This window comes from Onychomys torridus, chromosome 22 (genome assembly GCF_903995425.1).
Source record: "Onychomys torridus chromosome 22, mOncTor1.1, whole genome shotgun sequence".
Classification (NCBI taxonomy): Eukaryota; Metazoa; Chordata; class Mammalia; order Rodentia; family Cricetidae; genus Onychomys; species Onychomys torridus.
The window spans coordinates 17461720-17484741 of record NC_050464.1 but is presented as its reverse complement, the minus strand read 5'-3'; the positions used below and the strand labels follow the sequence as shown (position 1 = coordinate 17484741).

Here is a 23022-nt window from a genome sequence, read left to right as displayed (position 1 = left end):
TATCTATTTCACCTTGAAAACATACCTAACATGACTAAAAGTTTGATTGTGATAGGTGACTAACTAATATCATGTATTTCTCTATTATCCTAAATAGTTTGTAACAATAACTTTCAAAGACTAGAAATTTACATTACCTTTTTTTTTTTTTTTTTTTTTTTGGTTTTTCGAGACAGGGTGTCTCTGTAGTTTTGAAGGCTGTCCTGGAACTCGCTTTGTAGACCAGGCTGGCCTCAAACTCACAAAGATCCACCTGCCTCTGCCTCCCGAGTGCTGGGATTAAAGGCATGAGCCACCACCGCCCGCGACATTACATTGTTAAAGAAGCTGTATAGGTACAATACCTTGAATAAGAGTAGAAACATATGTACAGCATGGTCTAACAAAAATAACCTTAAATCTGTAAGTATTTAAGACTAGTAGCTGCTTTTTTGGTTTAAAAGTAGATTCAAGGGCTGGGTGGTGGTGGCACACGCCTTTAATCCCAGCACTCAGGAGGCAGGCAGATCTCTGTGAGTTCGAGGCCAGCCTGGGCTACAGAGGTAGTCCAGGACAGACTCCAAAGCTACAGAGAAACCCTGTCTTGAAAAACAAACAAACAAAAAAACAAAACAAAACAAAAAAAAAAACCCAAAAAAGTAGATTCAATAATCCACCTTTTTATCCTACCATTTCTATATCCCCCTTTTTATTTTCAGAACATCTCTGAGTCTAATCTCCTTTGTTCGGATTTTTTTTTCCTGACCATTACCAATAACAACTTGTAACTAACCAATCTAAATGATGACAAATATCCATAGCCCATGGAACAACCAAAAACCAGCCAGCCCATCTCTTAGGAATGTGTGAGCATTGTGTTATAAATTACTTCCTGTTGTCTGGGGGTAGTGGCATCTTTAGGGACCCTGAAAAAAAATGAGATAATTGTCAAGTCCCAGGAGAGCTAGCAATAGTGGAAATTAATGAGGCAATTCCACGAAGTTTATCTGATACTCAAAACAGGTTTATTTTGGGTAAACTTACAGCAAGCAGAGGAGTCTGTTATGGGGCCCAAGAGAGGGGAGGCACAGTCCAACACTTATCTGGAGAACTCTGACTTGATCTACAGACTAGCATCCAGCATCCAGGATCATGAGGTAGCCAAGAGAGCGAGCATGTCTGCATCTCAGGTCTTAAGGGGTCCTTGTCTTGGCCACACAAAAGGTGGGGGCAGGTGCCTGGCAGTTACCTTCTGCCTACTAGGGGTGGTGATTCAGGGGTGAGGCACAGACAACCACCCCGACAGCTAACTGTATCACTTGTCCAGCTGTCTGGCATCCACATTTTGGACAAAGCCACAAATGTTTGGATGAAGTAATGAAATAGCCACTTGCCTGTGGCTTTGCAGCCACCAGCACCTGCCAGAGCTGCACCCACTGGGGTCACTGCTCTGCCAACTGGCTTTTCCTTTTCTTCCCCAAGCCCTTTGAGTGAGTCTGGGATTTTCCTGTTGCAGCCTCTCTACAGTAATCGCCACAAGCCCCACTTTGGGCGCCAGATGAAGCATTAACATAATTAATCTTTATCAATCAAAATTTGGGAGTCAAATATTGGAGTAAGAACCTGAAAGATCAGAGAACCAGGAGCAGCTGCCAGTTGCTTCCTATCTCTTCCATTCCTCCATCCACAAGGGCCAAGATCCTCTCTCTGCCCCATCTTGCTACTTCCTGTCTCCTCTCTGTCTACAATCCCCCAAACCTCTATGGTTAATTTAGGTCAGCTAGTGGCTAGCTCTGCCCTCTGACTCCAAGCAAGCTTTATGTGTCAGAACACAATCAAAGTATCACACAACAAACCCAGTGGTGGTGGCTCTAATCTCAGCACTTGGGAAGCAGAGGGGGCAGAGGCAGGTGGATCTCTGTGAGTTCGAGGCCAGCCTGGTTTTGAGTAAGTTCCAGGAAAGGCTCTAAAGCTACACAGAGCAACCCTGTCTCAAAAAAAAAAAAAAAAAAATCACACAACTGAACCCATCTGCCATCCATTCAAGTCCATGGCCTTCAACACTATTTTTATTATTAGTTTGTTTGAGACAGAGTCTCATGGAGCTCAGGTTGGCCTTGAACTTGCTCTGTAGAAAATCCTCCTGATTCTACCTCCTGTGCTCTGATTACAGGTGTCTGCCACCACACCCAGTTTAATCAGTGCTGGGGATCAAACTTAGGGCTTCACGCATGCTAGGTAAGCACTCTCCCAACTGAGCTACAACCCAGACCAGGTTTTTGTATTTTGTTTTCCCAGATAGGTTCTCACCACGTAGCCCTGGCTTGGAATTCCTAGTGATCCACCTGCCTCTGCTTCTGCCCCCAAAATGCTGGGATTAAAGGTATGAGCCACCATGCCCTGATATTGGTTAAATTATTAAGGCCACTCCACGTAGTTAAAAGGGAGGTTTATTTTATGGGGTAACTTACAAATGAAGGGGTAGGTTACAGGGTCTGGCAAGGGTATAGCGCAGTCCGGCGGTGTTCTCTGGAGAACTCTGCTCAGTCTACCTCCAGCGTCCAGAGTCTGGGAACCAAGAGAGCTCTTCCCGATCCTTGGTCTTCCGCTTCCTCCTCTGCCCCGCCTTGTGGGCGTGACCATTACCGAAGCCTCAGTGGGGGTTGGAACTTACAGGCCAATGCTGGGATGGCTATCCACTACACCCTGATCTAGTATTTCCCATTTTATTTTATTGTACATGCTTGTGGGAGTGTGCACTCATGCATGAGTGTGTGTGTGGGGGGGGGTATGTGGGTACATGGTGAGAGTGCAGGTGTGTGCATGAGATAGAGGATACCTTTAGGAAGTAGGTCCCCTTCTACTTTTCTGTAGTTCTGGGAACTGAAATCCAGTTGCCAGGCTTTGGCAGCAATCACGTTTACCTGCTAAGCTTCATCACTGGCCCAAAGCTGTATTTTTTTTTTTTAACTTTTTTTTGGGTTTTTCAAGACAGGGTTTCTCTGTGTAGCTTTGGTGCCTGTCCTGGATCTCACTCTGTAGACCAGGCTGGCCTTGAACTCACAGAGATCCACCTGCCTCTGCCTCCCAAGTGCTGGGATTACAGGTGTGCGCCACCACTGCCCCAGCCCAAAGCTGTATTTTTGATGCTTGGTTTCCTTACTTATTAACTGATTAAGTAGAGACAACTTTCACTTTTTTTCCTTTCTTTTTTTTTTTTTTCGGGACAGGGTTTCTCCGTGTACTTTTGTCCTGGAACTCACTCTGTAGCCCAGGCTGGCCTCAAACTCACAGAGATCCGCCTGCCTCTGCCTCCTGAGTGCTGGGATGAAAGGTGTGCGCCACCACCGCCCGGTGACTTTCACTTTTCAAGGTGGCCGGGTGGGCCGAACAAGATATCACCTGGAAAGTGCTCCCATGAGCGGACTGCTTGCTGCTAAGCTCGGCCCGGACACGGGCTCCTCCAACTCATGCAGAAATCTTGAGACAGGAGATTAACTAGGGTGGTAGAGAGCAGGTGCCACTTTGCAGCTTCTCAGCCTACCTGACAAGTGATGGAGGGGCTCTCTAGGCCGGAAGCCACCCACGGGGGGCGAGGGGGGGCAACCAGTCGGGGTTGGGGGGAGTAGAAGCCAATGACAGTGCAAACACCCACGTCCCAGTTGGCCTGTAGCTCAGGGAGGGTGACCTCGGGCAGGTCAGTCCTTGCTCTGAGCATTGCTTTCTCCATCTGCCAAGACTGAGTTATTACAGACTTCTGTTGGACCGGTGGGGCCAATCTTAAGACAGCACAGGCTCCATCAGGGTGACGCTACACATATAATTTGCTGGGATCTAGCAGGCTGTGTTAAAACCTTCGGTCTAACCGGAATGACAAAAGGACAGGACTGTTCCTAGGCCTGGTGGAGGAGAAGGTTTATTATAAATATGTGGGAGAGCCTAGTCACAGAGGCAGGGACATCTGGGAGAGTCTAGAGTGGACATGACCAGATGGAGCTGGGCCGTGGGGTGGGGGGGGGGGGGGGGCTAGGGAGAGAAGCTATGACAATGTCAAGAATGACCAGGTGCCGTAGTCAGGAGGTCAAAGGTACAAAAGGGCAGGTAACCAAAATGTCTGGATGATATAGGAAGAGCCTCAGGGAGAAGGACAGTGGAAAGTTCAGGGTAGAGGGCAGGGTATGCCAGCCATACCCTGTGAGAGGTAGGGACTGAGGGATGCTGGGAGAGCTTGGCAGCCAAGGTTCACTTTGATATGTTAAATAGGTACCTCAGATTTGTGTGTGTGTGTGTGTGTGTGTGGGTAAACTATAGGTAACTCACGTAAGACCAGCCATCTAGAGGCTGAGGCAGGAAAACCGCTTGAGTTCTAGGTCAGCCCGGACTTCAGTGTGAGGCCCTGTCTCAGAGACATCAATGTCAAGAATGCTCACGAAGGGCTGTAGCTCCTGGGAGGGGAAGGGAGGTCAGGAGTTCACATTCATTTTTGGGTAAATGAAATGGCAAATTTCAGGCCAGCATGGGCTACATTGTCTGTCTTGTCTCAAAACAAAACAACATCCTTCAGTTTATTGTTCCTGTTGGCCAGAGGTGGGTAACCTTTTCCAATCCTTTTGGGTTGTTTTTGAGATAGTATTTAATGTAGTCTAGGCTGGCCTTGAACTGACTACGTAGTTGAGGGTGACCTCACCTTGAAATCTTGGACCTGCGGTCTCCATCTCCAGAGTTCTGGGATTTCAGGCATGTGACAGTCACCACACTGAGTTTTTCTTTTTTAAAATCTATTTTCCTTTTGTTGTTAGTGCTGTTTTTGTTTTTTAGATTTTTATTACATTTTTATTTAGTGTGTGTATATTAATCCCACTGGTCAAGGATAAGCCCACTACCACAGTTGAAAGCCAAATTTTGAAGCAAGCTTTAATTAAATACTGGCCAGGTGAATGGGCTCTGGCCAGGTCCATCTCTGGGTTCCAGAAGATGGTCCGGAGTCACAATTTGCAGTAGCCTAAATATTTCCTATCAGGTCCAATCAGGGGACAAGCATACATCCTGACGTATTTCCTGCCTGTAAACCTCCCGCCTATGTGTGATCAACCACATCCAGATGGGTCAAATTTGTTAAAGGGAGTGAAAACACATGGCTTGTTACCTCTCATAAACAATAGCCTCCAGCATTTCAGGAACTATCTGTCCTTGGGCAAGGGGCTTACACATCAGAGGTATTTTTGTTTCCTGGATCTCTAATTAATTTGTCATCACAACTTGGCACCCTAGTGCCTTTACCTGTTGAACCATTTCTCTAGGCCCAAACTGAGTTTTGTGAGGAGCTGAGGACTGAATCCAGGGCTTCCTGAATGGCTGGCAAGCACTCAACCAACTGAGCCACACCCCTAGCCTCCTTAATCTTGGTTTTACATAATTATTCACTTATTCCTTTTCATTGTTTTTTGAAAAGTCTTGTGGTGTACTTCAGGCTAGCCTCAAAATCTTGCTCTGACTGCCTCAGTCTCCCAAGTTCTTGGAATTACATACAGATGCCACAACACGCTGTGCCAACTCTGGTTTTATTGTGAACCCTCTTTACAATTTTAATAGTCCTTTGTGGATTAAATGTCCTCCAGAAAACTGGGCGTGGTGGCACATGCCTTTAATACCAGCACTTGGGAGGCAGAGGTGAGTCCAGGATAGCCAGAGCAACAACACATAGAAACCCAGTCTTTTTTTTTTTTTTTAAAACCCAGTCTTAACAAACAAAATAGATAAAGGAAAATGCCCTCCCATGAAAATAACAGTACAAGGACTAAGATATAGCTCAGTCCGGCGAATGCTTGCCTAGCATACACAAAATTCTGGGTTCCTCAGCACTGCATAAACCAGCGGGGCCGGCGGTGGTGTGCATCAGTCATCCCAGCACTGCTGAGGTGGGTAGAGAAGGAACAGAGAAATTCAAGGTCATCTTTGGCTATGTGGCAAATTGGAAGCTAGCCTGGGCTACATGAAATCTTGACTGAAACATTTTTTTTTTCTAGACAGGATTTCTCAGTGTAACAGTCTTAGCTGTCCTGGAACTAGCCTTATAGACCAGTCTGACCTCGAACTGACAGAGAGATCCGCCTGCTTCTATCTCCTGAATACTGAGATTAAAGGCATGTGCCACCACCGCCCAGCATAAAACATAAATTATTAACAAAAAAAAGAAAAGCTGCCGTGTGGCCCAGAGGTTGTTGGTGATAAGCACCAACTTACTGAAATGTCGCATAAACTCGTCTTTTGGGGGAACGCTTGACCTTCCTTCGCTAGTATGTGCTGCACCTAGGACCCGAGCCCATCATCAGACCAGACCCACAACTCTCTCCCCCCGGGAAGGGAGGGTCCCAAAGAGGGCGGCTCCATCGCCCCGCCTCCCCTCACCCCAGCAGGCTGCAGTTTGCTGTGACTGGCTGAACCGGTTCCCGGGTCACCCAATCACGACCCTTCAGGGAGGTGGAGGCGTGGCTTCGCGTCCCACCCAGGGTGGGCCCTTTGCTGAGCTCCCGCCACCGGTGACTCAGCAGGAAGGCGCGGCTTGAGTCGGACGGAAGGGCACAGCCACGTCACGTCCTATTCCATCCTGTCCGAGTCCAGGATGTCGTGGCTTATGGGGCTCGAGTGGGAATCCCAACACCTGGTCCCTGATGTTTTTTTTTGGTGACCCAGCAAGACCCTGGAGCTTTGATTGGGCTTTTGTTTGCTCCGTTTGCACAGTAGATAGGAACACTTACCGGGGCAGTGCCTGTGAGTGGGAAGCCCTGGAAATTTGGAGCTTGACCTTACAGGAAGACAGCTGCCTCATTTTTTGCTAATCCCTCAATCCTCAGTGTTTGGCTCCGGCTCAGGTTGCCTGGCAGGTGTAACAACAAATAGATAGGGGTGACTAGCATACTGCAGGTTCATACAGACAGGGACATCATGACTTGAATGTATGATGATTAGGAGCCAGGGCTGGTGTGATGGCTCAGCGGGTAAGGGCACTTTCTATAAGAATCCCTGGGACCCACATGGCGGAAGGAGAGGATGCTGTGACTTGCACTATAGACATACATGCAATAATTTTATTTTTTAAATAAGAGGGGCTGGGTTGGGGATTTAGCTCAGTAGTAGAGTGCTTGCCTAGCAAGCGCAAGGCCCTGGGTTCGATCCTCAGCTCAAAAAAGGGGGGGGGGGCTGGAGAGGTGGCTCAGCCATTAAGAGCACTTGCTCTTTAATAGCACCTGGGTTCAGTTCCCTGCACCCACATGGTGGTTCACATTGTAACTCTAGTACCAGGGGATCCAGTGCTTTCTGACTTAGGTAAGCAGAGGGCATACATGTGGGCAACATAATCCATATATGAAAACACACAAAATAAATTAAAAATCTAATACGAGGTTGGAGAGATGACTTAGTGGGTAAGATTGTTGTGCAAACTTGAGGACCTGAGCTCAGATTCCAGCGTCCACGTAGAAAACCCGAGTGACCAAGAATACTGTAGCTCCAGTACAAGAGGGAAGAGACAGGACTTCTGGAGCTCGCTGGCCTTTTGCCTAGCTCTGGATTCAGTGAAAGTCCCAGTTTCAAGGGAACCAGAGAGTGACAGAACAGGACACTCAATATTTTTATTTTTGTTTTTCGAAACAGGGTATCTCTGAGTACTCCTGGCAGTCCTGGAACTCACTTTGTAGACCAGGCTGGCCTTGAACTCAGAGATCCAACATCCTCTTGGGCAGACAGTGACCACTGTGTACTCACACACAAGTACATATACAATACACAGGCACATACCTCACACATGCTAATAATATAAAAATGATAGGCCAGGGAGCTGGCTTAGCAGGCAAACACCCTTGTCATGAAGCTGGATGACCAGAGTTAGATCACCATAACCCATATGGTGACTTCCCAAAAGTTGTTCTCTGACCTCCAAATTCCCTGTGTTATGTGCCTTCCACTACACAAAAATAAAACAAGCAACTGAAAAACCCCAAAAGAATTAGTTTTCTAGTTGGTTTAGAATTGCAATTGGGGGGAGGGGGAGGTTTTGGTGTTTTTGTTTTTTTGAGACAGGGTTTCTCTGTAGCTTTGGAGCCTGTCCTGGAACTCGCTTTATAGACCAGGCTGGCCTCGAACTCATAGAGATCCACCTGAGTGCTGGGATCACAGGCGTGTACCACCACCGCCCAGCTGGTTTTGGTGTTTTTTGCTTTTGCATTATTTGTGTGAAGAAACACAAATTTGGACCACAATCTACATGTAGGGGTCAGACTGTTTTTTTAGACAGTTTGTCTATTTAGCCATGGCTATCCTTGAACTCAATCTGTCCATGCTGGCCTTGAGCTCACAGAAGTCTGCCTGCTTCTGCCTCCCAAATGCTGGGATTAAAGGTATGGGTTACCACACCCAGCTTTTGTTTAGCTCGGTGGGTAAAAGGGTGTCAGAGAGATGGCTATCAGTTAAGGGCACTGGTTCTCTTCCAGAGGACCCAGGTTTGAGACTTGGAGGCATAACACTCACATGGAAGCTCATGACTGTCTATAACTCTCATCTTATATATATATATATATATATATATATATATATGTGTGTGTGTGTGTGTGTGTGTGTGTGTGTGTGTGTGTGTGTGTGTATTTGAGCTGAGGATTGAACCCAGGGCCTTGTGCTTGCTAGGCAAGCACTCTACCCCTGAGCTACATCCCCAACCCTGTAACTCTGATCTTAAGGGACCAAACGCTCTTTTCTGCTGTCCTTAGACACCAGGCATGCATGTGGTGCACAGACATACCTGCAGGCAAAACATCCATACATATAAAAACAAATTCTTTTTTTTTTTTTTTTTCTAATGAGCAAAAGACCATTTAGATCAGTGGTTAAGAGCTTGTACTGTACCTCCAGGGTGCAACTGTGGGTAAAATCCTCTAGAAAAGGAGACCAAGAGGGGATAAGAATAAGTGACATGACATGACACACCAGAGGAAGAGAGACTGGGCAGATATGAGATGGGGAGCAGAGGGGTGAGGTGATATGAAGGAGGGACATCTGCTAAATCACACTTGGATTGAAAATGTCAGGATTAGCCAGTCATGCTGGCAAACACCTTTCATCCCAGTACTTAAGAGGTGAGTTCAAGGACAGCCTGGTCTATATAGTGAAATCCAGGCCATCAAGGGCTACGGAGTGAGACGTTTAAAAGTGAGTGAGAGTGAGAGAGAGAGAGAGAGAGAGAGAGAGAGAGAGAGATCTAATTCCTTGTATGCTAACCTAAAAAAGGAAACGGGGAAGGGCTAGGGAAACAGATAACGAGTGGAGGGAATTGGCTGCTGTTCCAGAGGCCTCTGGTTCATTTCCAAGCACCCACATCAGGCAGCTCACAACTTGCTTGTAACTCCAGCTCCAGATTAGACACTCTTTTCTGATCTCCAATGTAATGTGCAAACATGTTGTGTACACACACACACACACACACACACACACACACACACACACAAGCTTATGCCAGGCATAGTATAGCTCACACCTTTAACCCCAGCACTCAGGAGGCAGAGTCAGGTCTGGTCTACAGAGTGAGTTCCAGGACAGTCAGGGCTACACAGCAGAAACCTACTCTTACAAATAAAACAACCCGACCTAGAAATGTATAGGTGGGAGAGCGGGAAGAAGGTGGTGGGGCCTCTCCAGATGCCCAGGCTGCTTAAAACTGCCAATCTACCTGCTTCAGCATATAACTGCTGGGATTACAGACGTCTACCGCCTGACCAAGTCAGGCAGGGTCTCTCTCTCTCTCTCTCTCTCTCTCTCTCTCTCCAAGGACTCTCGTGTAGCCCACGCTGACCTTGAACTCGGATCCTAAGAGGTAACATCACAGGCGTATACTACTAGAGTAGTTGTTTCTGGTTTGGTCCTTTTATTTTCTGGGCTTGTTCAATCAGGTCCTCTCTGAGCCCTGGCTGGCCTCGATCTCTCAGCATTCCTCCCTCCTCAGCACCCCCAGGAGGACAGGGAGGACAGGCATGCAGCAGCATGCTGCTCTTCCTCTCTTTTCCTGGACCTACATTTGTGGGTGGGTAATAGAATGGAGAGGATGACCAGAAGATCCTCTAGGGGCCTGAGGCTTGCTATGGTGATTCAGCATTTCCAGGCTGAGGGGCCTGTGGAGAACTCCTGGATGATGCTCGTGGACCACAGCCTTTCATCTCTATGCCGGGTTTTCTCCAGAAAGGCCTGTCTGGAGTCTTTCCAGCTGCCATGATACAGGTTCTCAAAACAACAAGACCGGGGGATAATGCTTTATTGACTTGGCACCTATGGACGTGGCTACAGGCCTCCAGGCTTCTTTGCGACTGCAAAGCGGAGGCTCTGTGCCCCAGGGGCAGTGGAAATCGGAGACGCTGCAGGAGGCTTTGGCCCCTGCAGCCCCCTTGTTCAGCCGAGCACCATCTGCGTCCAGGTCCTCACCCAGCAGGGAAGGTGATGACCTAGGACCTTCTGCAGTCCTGTCAGTCTATAGAAAGAACAGCTCCACCCCTTCTGCCTCTTTTTTGGGGGGTGGGGTGGGGAGACCAAAATAGGTCATTGGAAAGGTTGAAGGGCATTTAGAGAGAACCCAAGCCTCATGTGTGCGGGTGGAGAGAACGGTTGGGGGTACTATGTAAGAGTTCCCTCAAAAGAGAAGGTGGGTCATTCTCCCACATCTGTTTTGGCTGAGCAAAACATTGCCATGTTCACTGTACTGGGCCTCGGAGCAGGTGAGAACCGTCTGAGACCACACAGTAAGAGGATGAGGGTTGGGGGTACTGCAGTGCAGTTCCCCCATGTAAGGGGGGGAAGGGGCACCAGGAACTGCAGAAATCATAGGAGGGTATCCTGGAAAAGCAGGGACAGTTCCCCACAGGCTCCTTTGATATGATATGGAGTGCAGGGCCCGCTGGGTCACAATGGCTGGCACAGGACACTGGCATCCTCGCTGTGGTCACAGTTGTGGACATCCCAGCGGATATGAGAACAGAGCAGCAAGGTGCTCTCATCTCCTCGGCATTTGACATTGTCCAAGAGGATGGGGCCTCTGCCTGGGCCGAAGTGGGCCTCGCCAGGGGCTGCCAGAGCCTGGCCACATCCCAGCTGACGGCACAGGACAACGGCTGCCCGTAGGTCCCAGGCGTCATCGCAAACAGTGCCCCACCGCTGTCCTAGGAAGAGCTCTACGCGCCCCTCACATCGGTGGGTTCCACTAGCCAGGCGGAAGTGCCCTGTGTTGGAAATAAGGCCCAGAGTCAGAAGAGTCCATGGGCTCGAGAGATGGTTCCATGGCTGGTGGCACTTGTCACCAAGGCGACCTGAGTTCTATCCCCAAGCCCATTTGGTGGAGGGAGAAGACCAACTCCCAGAGCTTGTCCTCAGACCTTCATACTGCTGTGTGTTCATACACATACATATGCACAGACACAAATAATAAATAATGTGGGACATGGTGGCACACGCCTTTAATCCCAACGCTAGGGAGGCAGAGACAGGTGGATCTCTGTGAGTTTAAGACCAGGCTGGTTCACATAACAAATATAAGTCAACCAGAGCTATGTGGACCCTCAAGAGACAAGGTAATAAAAATTGTTTTTAAAAGGAGCTGACTCATGCTGGAAACTTCTATGCTAGACTGGGTAAGGGGTGGACAGAGGAAGCAAAAACTGATAACAGAAAACACAAAGGTGCCCTGGAAGCCCTCAGGACAGCAAGTGACATTAAACAAAGCTGGGCAGCAGGACTCAAGACAGAAGAAAATATGCAAACATGTTCTCAGTGCTCTGTTCTCCACTGAGGCCTCTGCTCATAGACTCAGCCCCTTTGCCACAGGCTAGCTGTTTGGAGACTGTGATCATGTCTTATCTTGTCTCCCAAAGTTTCCTGTCTCCCCTTCCACACCTGGATTCCCTGAGCTAATCTGATGTGTTTCTGAGGAAGAGCCTTTGTATGTAGCTCAGGCTTAAATTCACTATCCTTCCGACCTAAGTCTCCATAATGTTGGGATGAGAGCCATGGGCCGTCATTTTCTCACCGTTTGCTCCAAGATAGGATCCCCATCCCTTCAGTTTGAGCCCAACACTAGAAGTCTCCAGGTTGCTCTAGGAGTTTATTTGGAGTCGTAAGACCCAGGCGGGCTTCAAAATACACAAAGCTGGCCTTCAACTGATTTTTCTGCCTCAGTCTCCCAAGTGTTGGGATTACAGGGGTGTTCCAAGACGCCCAATTTATGAGGTGCTGTGTGTCACAGATAAAGCCAGGGTTCAGAAAGGGCTGGCCCATGGCTGATAGGACTAGAGACGGAACCTGAAGTTCCTACATGCTAGGCAAGCACTCGACCCACTGAGCTATACTCCCTGCTTCGCCTCCACCCCACCCCCAATCTACCCCCTTCTTCCTGGGTATTAAACTCCCATTAATGAGGCCTGAGAACAACACAAAAGGACCTGGTCAGGTCTGCTGACCTGCTGTAATCCAAGCTTTGCCCTTCCTCAGGCCAGGTCCATTTTACCACCAAGGTTCCAACCTCATTTTGAGGGGCAGTAGGCACCTACCATCTCTGGGCCGAGGACTGGGCATTCGGGTGGTCTCAGAACCATCCTGCTGGACTTGGAGCCCCAGCTCCTCTGGGCCTGGCTCAGCACGGGCAGAAAACAAAGAGGTGGCTGTCACATTGGGAAATGTGCTCCCTAGAGCCAGGTCATCTCTCCATACCTTCCCAGGTTTTAGAGATAGAAAGGACCGCAAAGAACTGCCACCCTACGGTAGGAGACACAGAAGGGCCTCCTAGGCCTAGGCATCCAATTAAAATGGAGATACCACTACCTACAGCAAGCCAAAAACAAAAGGAATTGACAATATCCCGTGGGACTTTGTAAACGCCCTTTTTTCATTGGTTTCTCTGAGAAGCCAAAGTCGAGCTCTGGGAAAGCCACCTGCTTCCTATCCATCACTAGTAGTGGGGAACCTTGACGCAGCAGGGAGGGAATAAACCATACAGCCCCTTACAAGGAGGTTAACAAAGCACGTAGGGTCCCTAGGTCGCGCCCTGGTCTGTCTCTGCAGAGGACTCGCCCTTCCGGTCACGCCCCTACCGCGCAGCCGCAGAGAGCCCTGAGGGTGCGGCTACTCCCTTGTGCGTAATACTTCCGCTGCAGTGCAGCAGAGACTGCCACGCCTTTTCCTCATCACTGCAGAGCCAGTGATGTGAGGCCCCGCCCGTTTTGACTACCCGGCTGCGTACAGCTTCACGCTCGTCTTCTCTATCTTGGGGCCGGTCCTGAATGCTGCGCAGGTCCTGCTCTAAGCGCCTGCGCACCACCGCACCCGTGCCTTACAGAGCGGGCCCCACCCCCGCTGCGAGTGTTTCCCGAGGCCACGCCCACAGGGCTGCGATGGCCCGAGCACCGCCCTGCTCATCCGCTTCATGCTCCGCCCCCACCCGACACCCCGCCCCTCTTCTGATTCAGCCCCGCCTAGATTATCAGTGGGCGCATGCGCCGCGCCCAGCCCAGCCCCGCCCATGCTTGCTCCATCACGCCCCGCCCACATGGCAGACAGCGCCTGCGGGAGACCCCGCCCATTCCCCCTCTGACTCCGCCCCTCCGGCGCCACCTCTTCACCTGCGCACAAGGCTCCGGCGTCTTCGTGGTGGCCGCAGTTGTGCTGGCCCCAGCCCAGGTGGAAGCAGTCGCTGAGGCGGGCCTCGGTACCGGTGCAGCCTACGTTGTCCAGCAGCACGGGGCCTCGGCCGTAGCCGAAGTGGCCGAGGCCCGTGGCTCCTAGCGCAGGCCCGCAGCCCGCCTCGCGACAGGCCACGCGCGCGTCCGCGAAGTCCCAGTCGTCGTCACACACGGTGCCCCAGCCCCCGGCGTGCAGCACCTCCACGCGGCCGCGGCACGGGCTCGGGCCGCCTACCAGCCGCAGCCTACCGCCTGCGGGGCGCGCACAGGCCGGTGCCAGCGTGGTTCCCCATTGCAGCCCGCATCCCACCCGCTCCCACGCCCTGCGGGACCCGGGAGGCCACTCACTTTTCTTCCCCGAGGCCCAGGCTGCCGTGGTGGACCGCACGGTATCCCTGGAAGGCAGGGCACCCACTCCTGTAGCTGTCGAGACAAGGGAGCCTTTGAAGGAAGCCGAGAGGGCCGTTTACCACACCCACAGCTCTGGAAACTTGATCGGAATAAACATCTTTTGCGTCTTTCCTCCCCACCCCTCCTTTTTTTCAAGACAGGTTTTCAATATGTAGCCTTCATTGGCCTGGAACTCACTATATAGACAGAGTTGATCTCAGACTCAGAGATCTGCCTCCCGAGTTCTAGGATTAAAATCTTTGGGGTTTTGAGACAAGGTCTTGCTGTGTCGCTTAGGTTGACTTTGAACTCCAAAGCCTCTGGCCTCAACTTGGTGTGAACCACCATACCTGCTTTATGTGGTGCTGGGATGGAATGCTGGAGCTAAGGGATGCAACTCAAATTACCTGGGTTACAACCCTCAACTCCCAAATCTTAAATATACTGATTTTAACCACAGTGATGGCTGCAGCCCTAATTCCAAACTTGCTTCTAACCTTGATTTCCAGTTTGAATTTCCTCGAATGGCCTCTCTCTTCCCTACCTCAGCAGCAATCCCTAATTTGACTCAAGCACTTTAAAGACATCTCTTACCCACTCTTCTTCATTCCTCAGAGCTGAGTGTCATCCATGCCCCCATCTGCTCATTTGTTCTCACCCATCTCTACCATCTGCCCCAAAGCCGCAGCTGAAGTCACTTTCCTGTGTCTTCTAGAACAGCTTCCTTAGTTCCCACCCCTACCCGCCTTGTCCCAACCCTTCCTGGTGGGAAGGTGGGCCCTTTACCTGCTGGCTCAGTGTGCCATGCCCAGTCTTCTCTTGTGGCAGAGGGAGGCTGTGCTGTGAAAGTTGGAGGACTCAGGACTGGAGCAGAAGAAAAGACAGAGGGTCAGCCACAAGACGAAGGGGCTCTCCCAAAAGAAAACAAATTTGACTCCAGGGGCTGGAAGCCCAGCCAGGATAAAATGAACCCTGCCCAACCTTGACCTTAGAAATTTATGTGTGGCACACAGATGAATGCAAGCCTGTTGCATGCTTTGAGTTCAGTGTCCAATGTTCTCAAGAAGCCAGATGTGTACAAAACACATGCAGAGCTTTGCCCACTAAGGACCTTTGCTCATTTCTGAAGGACTCACAGAAGAAGACTGTGCCAATTTATGGCTCGGTTTGGTAGAGTGCTTGCCTAGCATGCACCAGGCCCTAGGTCCATCCTAAAATCACACAAAATGGGTCTGGTTGTACATGTCTGCAGTCCCAGCACCGGGGAGGTGGAAGCAAGAGGATCAGGAGTATAGGGTCATCCTTTAAGTACTGAGTTCAAGGTCAGGCTAAAATAGGAGACCAAAGAATCTTTATCCTAGTCTATAGATAAAATGAGGCTAGAAAGGGGAGGGAGCATGAACTCCATTGAGCAAGGTCAGTGATGATTCTGCTAGAGCTCTGGGTGACTCTGGGTAAGGTTCTGCCTCTTAGTACCTCAGCTTTCCCATCTGTAAGCTAGGAATGATAACCTCTGGTTTGTTACAAACACTTTCTGTCTAATAGAACAGAGTCTGTTTGTGAAACGATGTTCTGGCTCCACGTGTCTTATTTGATGGGCTAAGGGTGTAGTTAGCCCCCGGGTAGAGTACCTGGTTTATATGCACAAGGTTCTGGGTCTGATTCCCCAGCATATAACAATAATAACCCATCTGTTAGGTAGGGTGTGCCTGTAATACCTGCACTAGGGAAGCTAATACAGGAGGAGGCCAACCTGGGCTAGAGTGACCCCTGCCTCAACAAGACGAAAAGCACATCTATTTTATTTTACTTTGAGACAGGGTCTCACTAAGTAGCCCTGTCTGGCCTTGAACTCACAGAGAGAGAGATCAGCCTGTCATTGCCTCCTAAGGGCTGAGATTAAAGGTACATACCACCAGGCCCAACCTTTTATTATTTTATTTTGAGACAGGGTTTTACCATAGTAGGGGATGACCGTGATCATTATGGCTACTGTCCCGAGTGCTGGAGCTATAGGTATGTACCAGGATGCCTGGTTTATGTGGGGCTAGAGATGAAACCCAGAGCTTCAGAATGCATGCGAGGCAAGCACTCTATCAACCAAGCTACATCCTCTACCCCAGTGCCGACCTGTTATTTGCTGAAATCACCTCCCAAATTGGAGAGGGCCCCACATGGGAGAATATTCTATTTATTATATCCTCAGGATTGCAGATAGCTGGGCAGAGTTCTGCAGAAAGGTGCTTTGAAAGTACCTTTGAGGGAGCAAAACCCTAGAATATTTTTGCTTTATTCTGAAATAGTCCATGAAGAATACTTGGAGATTACTGGAAAATTCTGGAGGCATTTCTACTAACAGAGGAATACTACGATATTCTCTATAGCTACAATGTGTGAGAATGAGGGTTATTCTCAGTTGCTTTCCCCAGAGCAGGCCTGAGATAATACAGGTAATTTCAGAGACTTTCTGGAGAGATCTGGAAAGTACAGTTAGCCAAAACCCCTTTTTCCACCCCTACTCCTTCAAAAGGCCCCGCCCCTCTGCCCCCCCACCCCCCGCGCGCGCTCCTGGCACCTGCACAGAGCGCCCCAGCGTCTTCATGGTGACCACAGTTGTGCACGCCCCAGCCGAGGCTCTGGCAGGCTGCCAGGCGGGGCTCTCCACCTTCACAGTGAACGTTGTCCAGCAAGATATGCCCGGTGCCATAGCCGAAAAAGGCATTAGTGGTGGCGGCCAGGGCGGCCCCACAGCCCAGCTGGCGGCACACGACAGCAGCATCCGGCAGACCCCAATCATCGTCACAGACAGTGCCCCACAGGCCACCGTGCAGGATCTCCACTCGGCCTTGACAGGGGCCCGCGCCGCCTACCAGGCGCACGCTGCCCTCACCTGGTGAAGGTGGATGGAGAGGGCGGGGCAAGCAGCATCTTATAGAACCACGAGGAGGCATTTTCATCCTCTCCATCAATGCACCAGGCTTCCCTGGCTAGGGACAGTACCCTGAACGGCAGGGCCAAAACCCTAGCAGGGATAAACTAGCCCGCCCATCCTCCTTGACTAAGCCTTCTGACAGTCTGGAGAGTTGGATTGTAGGTCCCAGGATAACCAGTTTGGATTATGTCATCCTGACCTAAAACCAGGTTTTCTTTCTTATCCCTGCTCTCCTGGCCTTCTCCCATGTGCCTGTTTGTCATTTACAGCGGCCCAAAGAAAACCTCTCTTTGCAAGATGTAGCGGGCACATTCCTCTTCCAGGAAGCCCTCCCTGATAGATGGGTCCCTCCTCCTCTGGGCTTCCTCCCCTACTTATCCCTCAAAAGAGGATCCTTGTTCTACATGGCAGGTATGACCTTGAAACCCTCCTCTAGCCTGCTAAGGGTCTCCCCACACTGCCATAACTTACCTTTCCCATTTTGGAGGACTGTAGAGGGTGCTACACTGGTCAACATCTTCCTTGTCGGGGGCTGTGTGTGTAAGAATTCTGCAGAGGAAGGAAACAAAGATGCAGGGATCTTTCTGCTCTCCATCCTTGCACAGCATGTGAGCATCAGCTGTCTAGAACCTGAAGATGCCTGCTTTCAAGACCAAAGCCCCAAATCCTGGATGTGGAGAGCCACCGTTTAGCCCCAAACTTGCTATGTAGGTAAGAATGACTTTGAACTTCCTTCCGATCCTCTTGCCTCCCAGAGGCTGGTATCACAAGTAGGTGTCACCATGCCTGTCCAACAGCCTAGTTCTTACAATTTTTTTTTTTTTTTTTTTTTTTTAGTGTGGGTATGTATAGTGTATACATGTGTGCGTGCATACGGGCAGGTACATGCACCCATGCATGTGCATGTGGAGACCAGAGGTCCAGGCTGGGTGCTCTCTATTACTCTTCATTTTATTTATTGATTGGTTATTATAAACTTTTTTTTAGATTTGCTCATTTCATGTGTCTGGCAACCCCAGTGGTCTGGTGGTTTATTAAATGGGAGGGGCAAGTCTGGTATGATGATGCATGCCTGTAATTCCAGCATTCAGCAGGTGGAGGGAGAAGAATTAGGTGTTCCAGGCCAGCCTGGCCTATATGAGACTTCATGTGAAATGAATGAATGAATGAATGAATGAATGAATGAGTAGATGGATGTGTGTGTGTGTGTGTGTGTGTGTGTGTGTGTGTGTGTACATACCGCTTGGTGGTAGATTATTTGCCTAGAGACATCCTTCCCCAGTCTGGGCATGTGGCCTAACGTGTATGAGGACCCAGGTTCAATTCCTACCCACGGAAAAAGGAAAACCAGGAGAACTCTGTGTGGGCAATCAAGCCCCACCTGCAACTCCGCTAGTTTCTTTGGTCCATGAGCCAGAAGTACTCTAGCATCAGAGAGTGTCGCTTGCTTGGCCCCGCAGCCTCCCCTTCCGTCACTCACCATCACACAGGACCGCCACATCTTCATAGTGAAAGCAGTTGTGGACACCCCAGCCCCTGCTGCCACACTCGCTCAGGGAAGCTTCCTGCCCCCGGCACTCCACGTTATCCAGGAAAATGGGGCCTCGGCCCTGGCCAAAGGCGAGGGGCCGCGGCACGGGCAGCGCCAGGCCACAGCCCAGCTGACGACACACCACGTTGGCATCCACAACGTCCCAGTCATCATCGCAAACGCTGCCCCAGGAACCGCTGTGCATGACCTCCAGGCGCCCTCGGCAGCGGCTGGGGCCCCCCACCAGCCTCAGCTCTGTAAAAAGGGGGACCAACTGGTGCAATGCGCAGTCAGTAGGGAGCCCAAACTACAGGACGCCATGAAAGCCTTCAAACTAGTGTGGCTGGGCCATGCGAGTTTGGGAGCATCCGCGAACCGATGAAGGGGAGGAGGCCGAGCTTACCTGGAAAGGGCAGTGGAGTGGGCTGGAGGGCACTGGCTGAAACAGACGAGAAAGGACGTGAGTCCCTTCCCCACGGGTCTCACCATCACTCTCCTCCAGCTTCATCGTCTCTGTCTAGGACCACCCCACCAACCTCCCTGTCCCAGCGGTCCATAGGCCACTGCAGATCCGCTTTGGATCCATTGTGTACTCGATAGCAAAACCTCACGAGCACACTCGGCTACCGCCAGGAGTCTTAATGCTTAAGGCTTCTCCCTACAAATCACGTTTCAGTATCTTTTTTCTTTTTAAGAGCTAGTTTATATTATTATTATTATTATTATTATTATTATTGATTTTTCTTTTCCTTTTTTTTTTTTCCTTTTTGGTTTTTCGAGACAGGGTTTCTCTGTATAACAGCTTTGTACTCACTTTGTAGACCAGGCTGTCCTCGAACTCACAGAGATCCACCTGCCTCTGCCTCCCGAGTGCTGGGATTAAAGGCGTGCGCCACCATTTATATATGTGTATGTGTGTGTGTGGCGGTCAAAGGACAATTTGTTGGATCTCTCCCTCTACATATGGGTCTTGGGAATTGAATTCAGGTGGTTACAGCGAGTGCCTTTATCTGCCAAGTCATCTCATTAGCCATTTTAGTATTGTTTTAAATTTTATTTTATTGTGTGGGTGTTTTCCCTACATGCTGTCTAGGCACTCCATGCAGTACCACCAGAGGCCAGAAGAGGGCATCAAATCCCCCCAGAACTGAAGTTACAGGTGGTTGTGAGCCAGCCACTATGAGGATGCTGGGAATTGAACCTGGGCCCTCTGGGAGAGCAGCCTGTGCTCTTAATCAGTGAGCCATATTTTCCAGTCCCTTTTAAATGATTTCTTGAGGTAGAGTCACGTAGAGTCACATAGAGTCACCTGGAATTTGCTATGTAGTTGAGGATGTACGCAGGACAACTTCGGAAAGTCGGTTCTCTCTTTCCACTATAAAGGTTCTAGGACTCTAACTCAGGTCCCCAGGCTTGATGACAAGCTTCCTTACTGGATGAGTCATCTCAGTTGTCCTGTTTTGTTTGTTTGTTTTTCGAGACAAGGTTTCTCTTTGTAGTAGTCCTGGCTGTCCCGGAACTCACTTTGTAGACCAGGTTAGCCTAGAACTCACAGAGATTCACCTGCCTCTGCCTTCCGAGTGCTGGGATTAAAGCCCAGTTTTTTTTTGTTGTTGTTGTTTTGTTTTGCTTTTGTTTCTTTGTAGACAGGGTTTCTCTGGTAGTCCTGGCTGTAGACCAGGCTGACCTCAAACTCAGAGATCTGCCTGCCTCGGCCTCCTGAGTGCTGGGATTTAAAGGTTTGGACCACCACTGTCTGACTAGTTTTGGAGCTGAGGATCGAACCCAGGGCCTTGCACTTGCTTACCACTGAGCTAAATCCCCAACCCCTTGTTTTTTTTTTTTTTTTTTGTTTGTTTGTTTGTTTTTTGAGACAGGGTCCTGTGTAGCCCAGGCTGGCCTGGGACTTGACGTGTAGCTGAGGATGTCTTTGATTTAAGACTCTTCTGCTTCTACTTTCTAAGTACTGGCATTGCGAATATGTCCTGCCATGCCTGGTCTCCCACCACAGTTGGACAGTCGGAGAAACTGAGAGCTGGAGCTGGGAACGCTCACCCAGTGGGAAGAGAAGAAGGAAGGACAGGGCTGGGGGGAGGGGCAAAGGGGCAGCACCCCCATCCCCAGGCCCCCACCCCCCACTCCACTCCTCAGGCGGGGCACCAATTTGCATCTCTGCTTCCTTGTGCGTCCAGCCAGTGGATGGCTTTTCGGAGGGTCCCATCAGGAATCCGAGGAGAAGTCACAGCTGGAACATCTGGAACTCAAGATCTCCACCTTTTCCTGCCAGCTGCAGGGGAAGGGAAGGACATATCCTTATGGGGTTGACATTCCTAGTGGAAGGAAAGACAGGTACAACCGCCAGGAGATGAGGAAGATGACCATGGGCCAGGACACCGCTCGGCAGAATGCTTGCCTAGACTCTGTCATTGAGAACCCAGAGGAATGGTTCAGCAGTAGAGAGCCTACCCAGCATCCCTTATTGAGGAGCTGGGGGTGTGACTCAGTGGTTGCTGAACTCATAAAGGCCCTAGGTCCATTTTCAATACCACAAAAGGGGTACGGGAAAAAAAAAAGATGGAGTGAGCGTGGGAATTAAGTAGGAGTTGCATTTGGCTGTAGCTGGGCTCGGCAGGATGGTGGGTTCCAACCAAGGCAGACCCAGTGGCTCAGAGTTTATCCTCCAGGCCTCCATAGCCCAAAGTGTGGTTGGTTCTAAAATAATCCAGTTAATTTGGGGAACTGTAGATATATACTTAAATTGTACTTATCTATTTAGTTACATTATTATTATTTTGGTTTTTCGAACCAGGGTTTCACTGTGTAGTCCTGGCTATCCTGGAACTCACTCTGTAGACCAGGCTGGCCTTGAACTCACAAAGATCCACCTGCCTTAGCCTCCCAAGTGCTGGCATTAAAGGCATGTAGGCATGCACCACCACTGCCCGGTTTTTTGTTTTTTGTTTTTTGGGTTTTTTTTTTGTTTTGTTTTTGTTTTGTTTTGTTTTAGCTGAGGATCGAACCCAGGGCTCTACCACTGAGCTAAATCCCCAACCCCCCGGCTTTTCTTTTTAAGACAGAGTTTTACTATGTAACTAGATTTGCCTGTCCTAGAACTGGCTATGTGGACCATGCCAGGCTTGATCTCACAGAGACCTGCCTGCCTCCTGAGTGCAATCCTGTCTCAAGAAGTAAGGTGCAGTGAGTGAGGAGAACATTTGACATCAATCTCTGACCTCCCATGCACTTTATGTGTGTGCCTGACTGTAAACACACACACACACACACACACACACACACACACACACACACACACACACACGAGAAAGGTGAAACCAGGAAGATCAAGAGTTCAGGTCAGGCTCAAGAGATAGCTCAACAGTTAAGACCACTCAAACTTGCTGCTCTATGGGGCTGGAGAGATGGCTCAGAGATTAAGACACTGACTGCTCTTTCAGAGGTCCTGAGTTCAATTCCCAGCACCCACATGGTGGCTCACAACCACTTGTAATGAGATCTGGAACCCTCTTCTGTATACATGATAAATAAATAAATCTTAAAACCAAACAAACAACTTGCTGCTCTTCCAGAAGGACCCAGGTTCATTCCCAGTACTTACATGGTGACTCACAACTACCCCTAATTCCAGTCCCAGAGGACCCAATGCCCTCTTCTGACCACCGTAGGTACCAGCCACACACATGGTGCACATACATGCATGTAAGCAAAGCACTCATGCACATTCAATAAATAAATATTTTTTTTAAAAGAGTTCAAGATCACCCTCAGCTACATAGCAAGACTGAAGTCAGCCTGGGCTAAAAGGAGACTCTGTCTCAAAAAAAAATCAAACAAAACAGAAATTTGGTTATGGTTAGTTACTTCTGAGGCAGAAGAATTGCCACAAGTTTGAGGCAAAGCCTGGCTACCTGGTGAGTACCAAACCAGCTTGAGCTACACAGAGAATAAGACCCAGGCTCAGCTCCCATCCTTCTCAAAAAAAAAAAAAAAAAAAAAAGAAAAAAAATCCCAGGGTCCGGCTGGAGAGACGGTTCAGCGGTTAAGAGCACTGGCTGCTCTTCCAGAGGACCTGGGTTCAATTCCCAGCACCTACATGGCAGCTCACAGCTGTCTGTAACTCCACTCCCAAGGGATCTGGCACCCTCACACAGACATGCATGCAGGCGTTAGCCCACATCAAAATAAATAAATCTTAAAGAAAAAATCCCCATAGACAGGCAGACCTCTATGAGTCTGTGGGTAGCCTGGTCTAAAAGAGAGTTCCAGGCCAGCCAGGGCCTGCTTAAAAAACAAACAAATAAACAAACAATTCTCCCTGTGATTCTCAATGAAAGTTTACATAGTTAGTGCACTTGGCACCCAGACTGTCCTGTCTCCTTCAACAGGAGTGTGAATCTGGGTGTTGAGAGTTTGGGCTGGGGGCAGATGGAGGCTGTTTCGGAGGCTGACGGGGCTCTCGGGACTCC

At 49.6% G+C, this 23022-nt stretch overlaps 1 protein-coding gene across 1 annotated transcript; it reads right to left on the bottom strand.

Moving 5' to 3' along the window:
- Positions 1-10259: 10259 nt before the first annotated feature.
- On the bottom strand, positions 10260-20759 carry Ssc4d (scavenger receptor cysteine rich family member with 4 domains). Its single transcript, XM_036172069.1, has 10 exons — positions 20594-20759; positions 18942-18977; positions 18488-18793; positions 17479-17556; positions 16651-16965; positions 14862-14939; positions 14034-14108; positions 13626-13937; positions 12558-12635; positions 10260-11234 (listed from the first exon to the last, which is right to left on the bottom strand). The coding sequence occupies exons 1-10, from the start codon at positions 20757-20759 to the stop codon at positions 10918-10920; spliced, it is 1761 nt and encodes a 586-aa protein (XP_036027962.1). The 3' UTR covers positions 10260-10917.
- Positions 20760-23022: the final 2263 nt, after the last annotated feature.

Excerpts from the sequence above, each read along its gene's own strand:
- Ssc4d (XM_036172069.1), bottom strand. The coding sequence starts at position 20,759 with ATGGGACCCTCCGAAAAGCCATCCACTGGCTGGACGCACAAGGAAGCA. Across the intron at positions 18,794-18,941 it reads CACTCCACTGCCCTTTCCAG|AGCTGAGGCTGGTGGGGGGC; the intron begins GTAAGCTCGGCC and ends CCCTTTTTACAG. Across the intron at positions 11,235-12,557 it reads CAGTCCTCGGCCCAGAGATG|GGCACTTCCGCCTGGCTAGT; the intron begins GTAGGTGCCTAC and ends TTTCCAACACAG.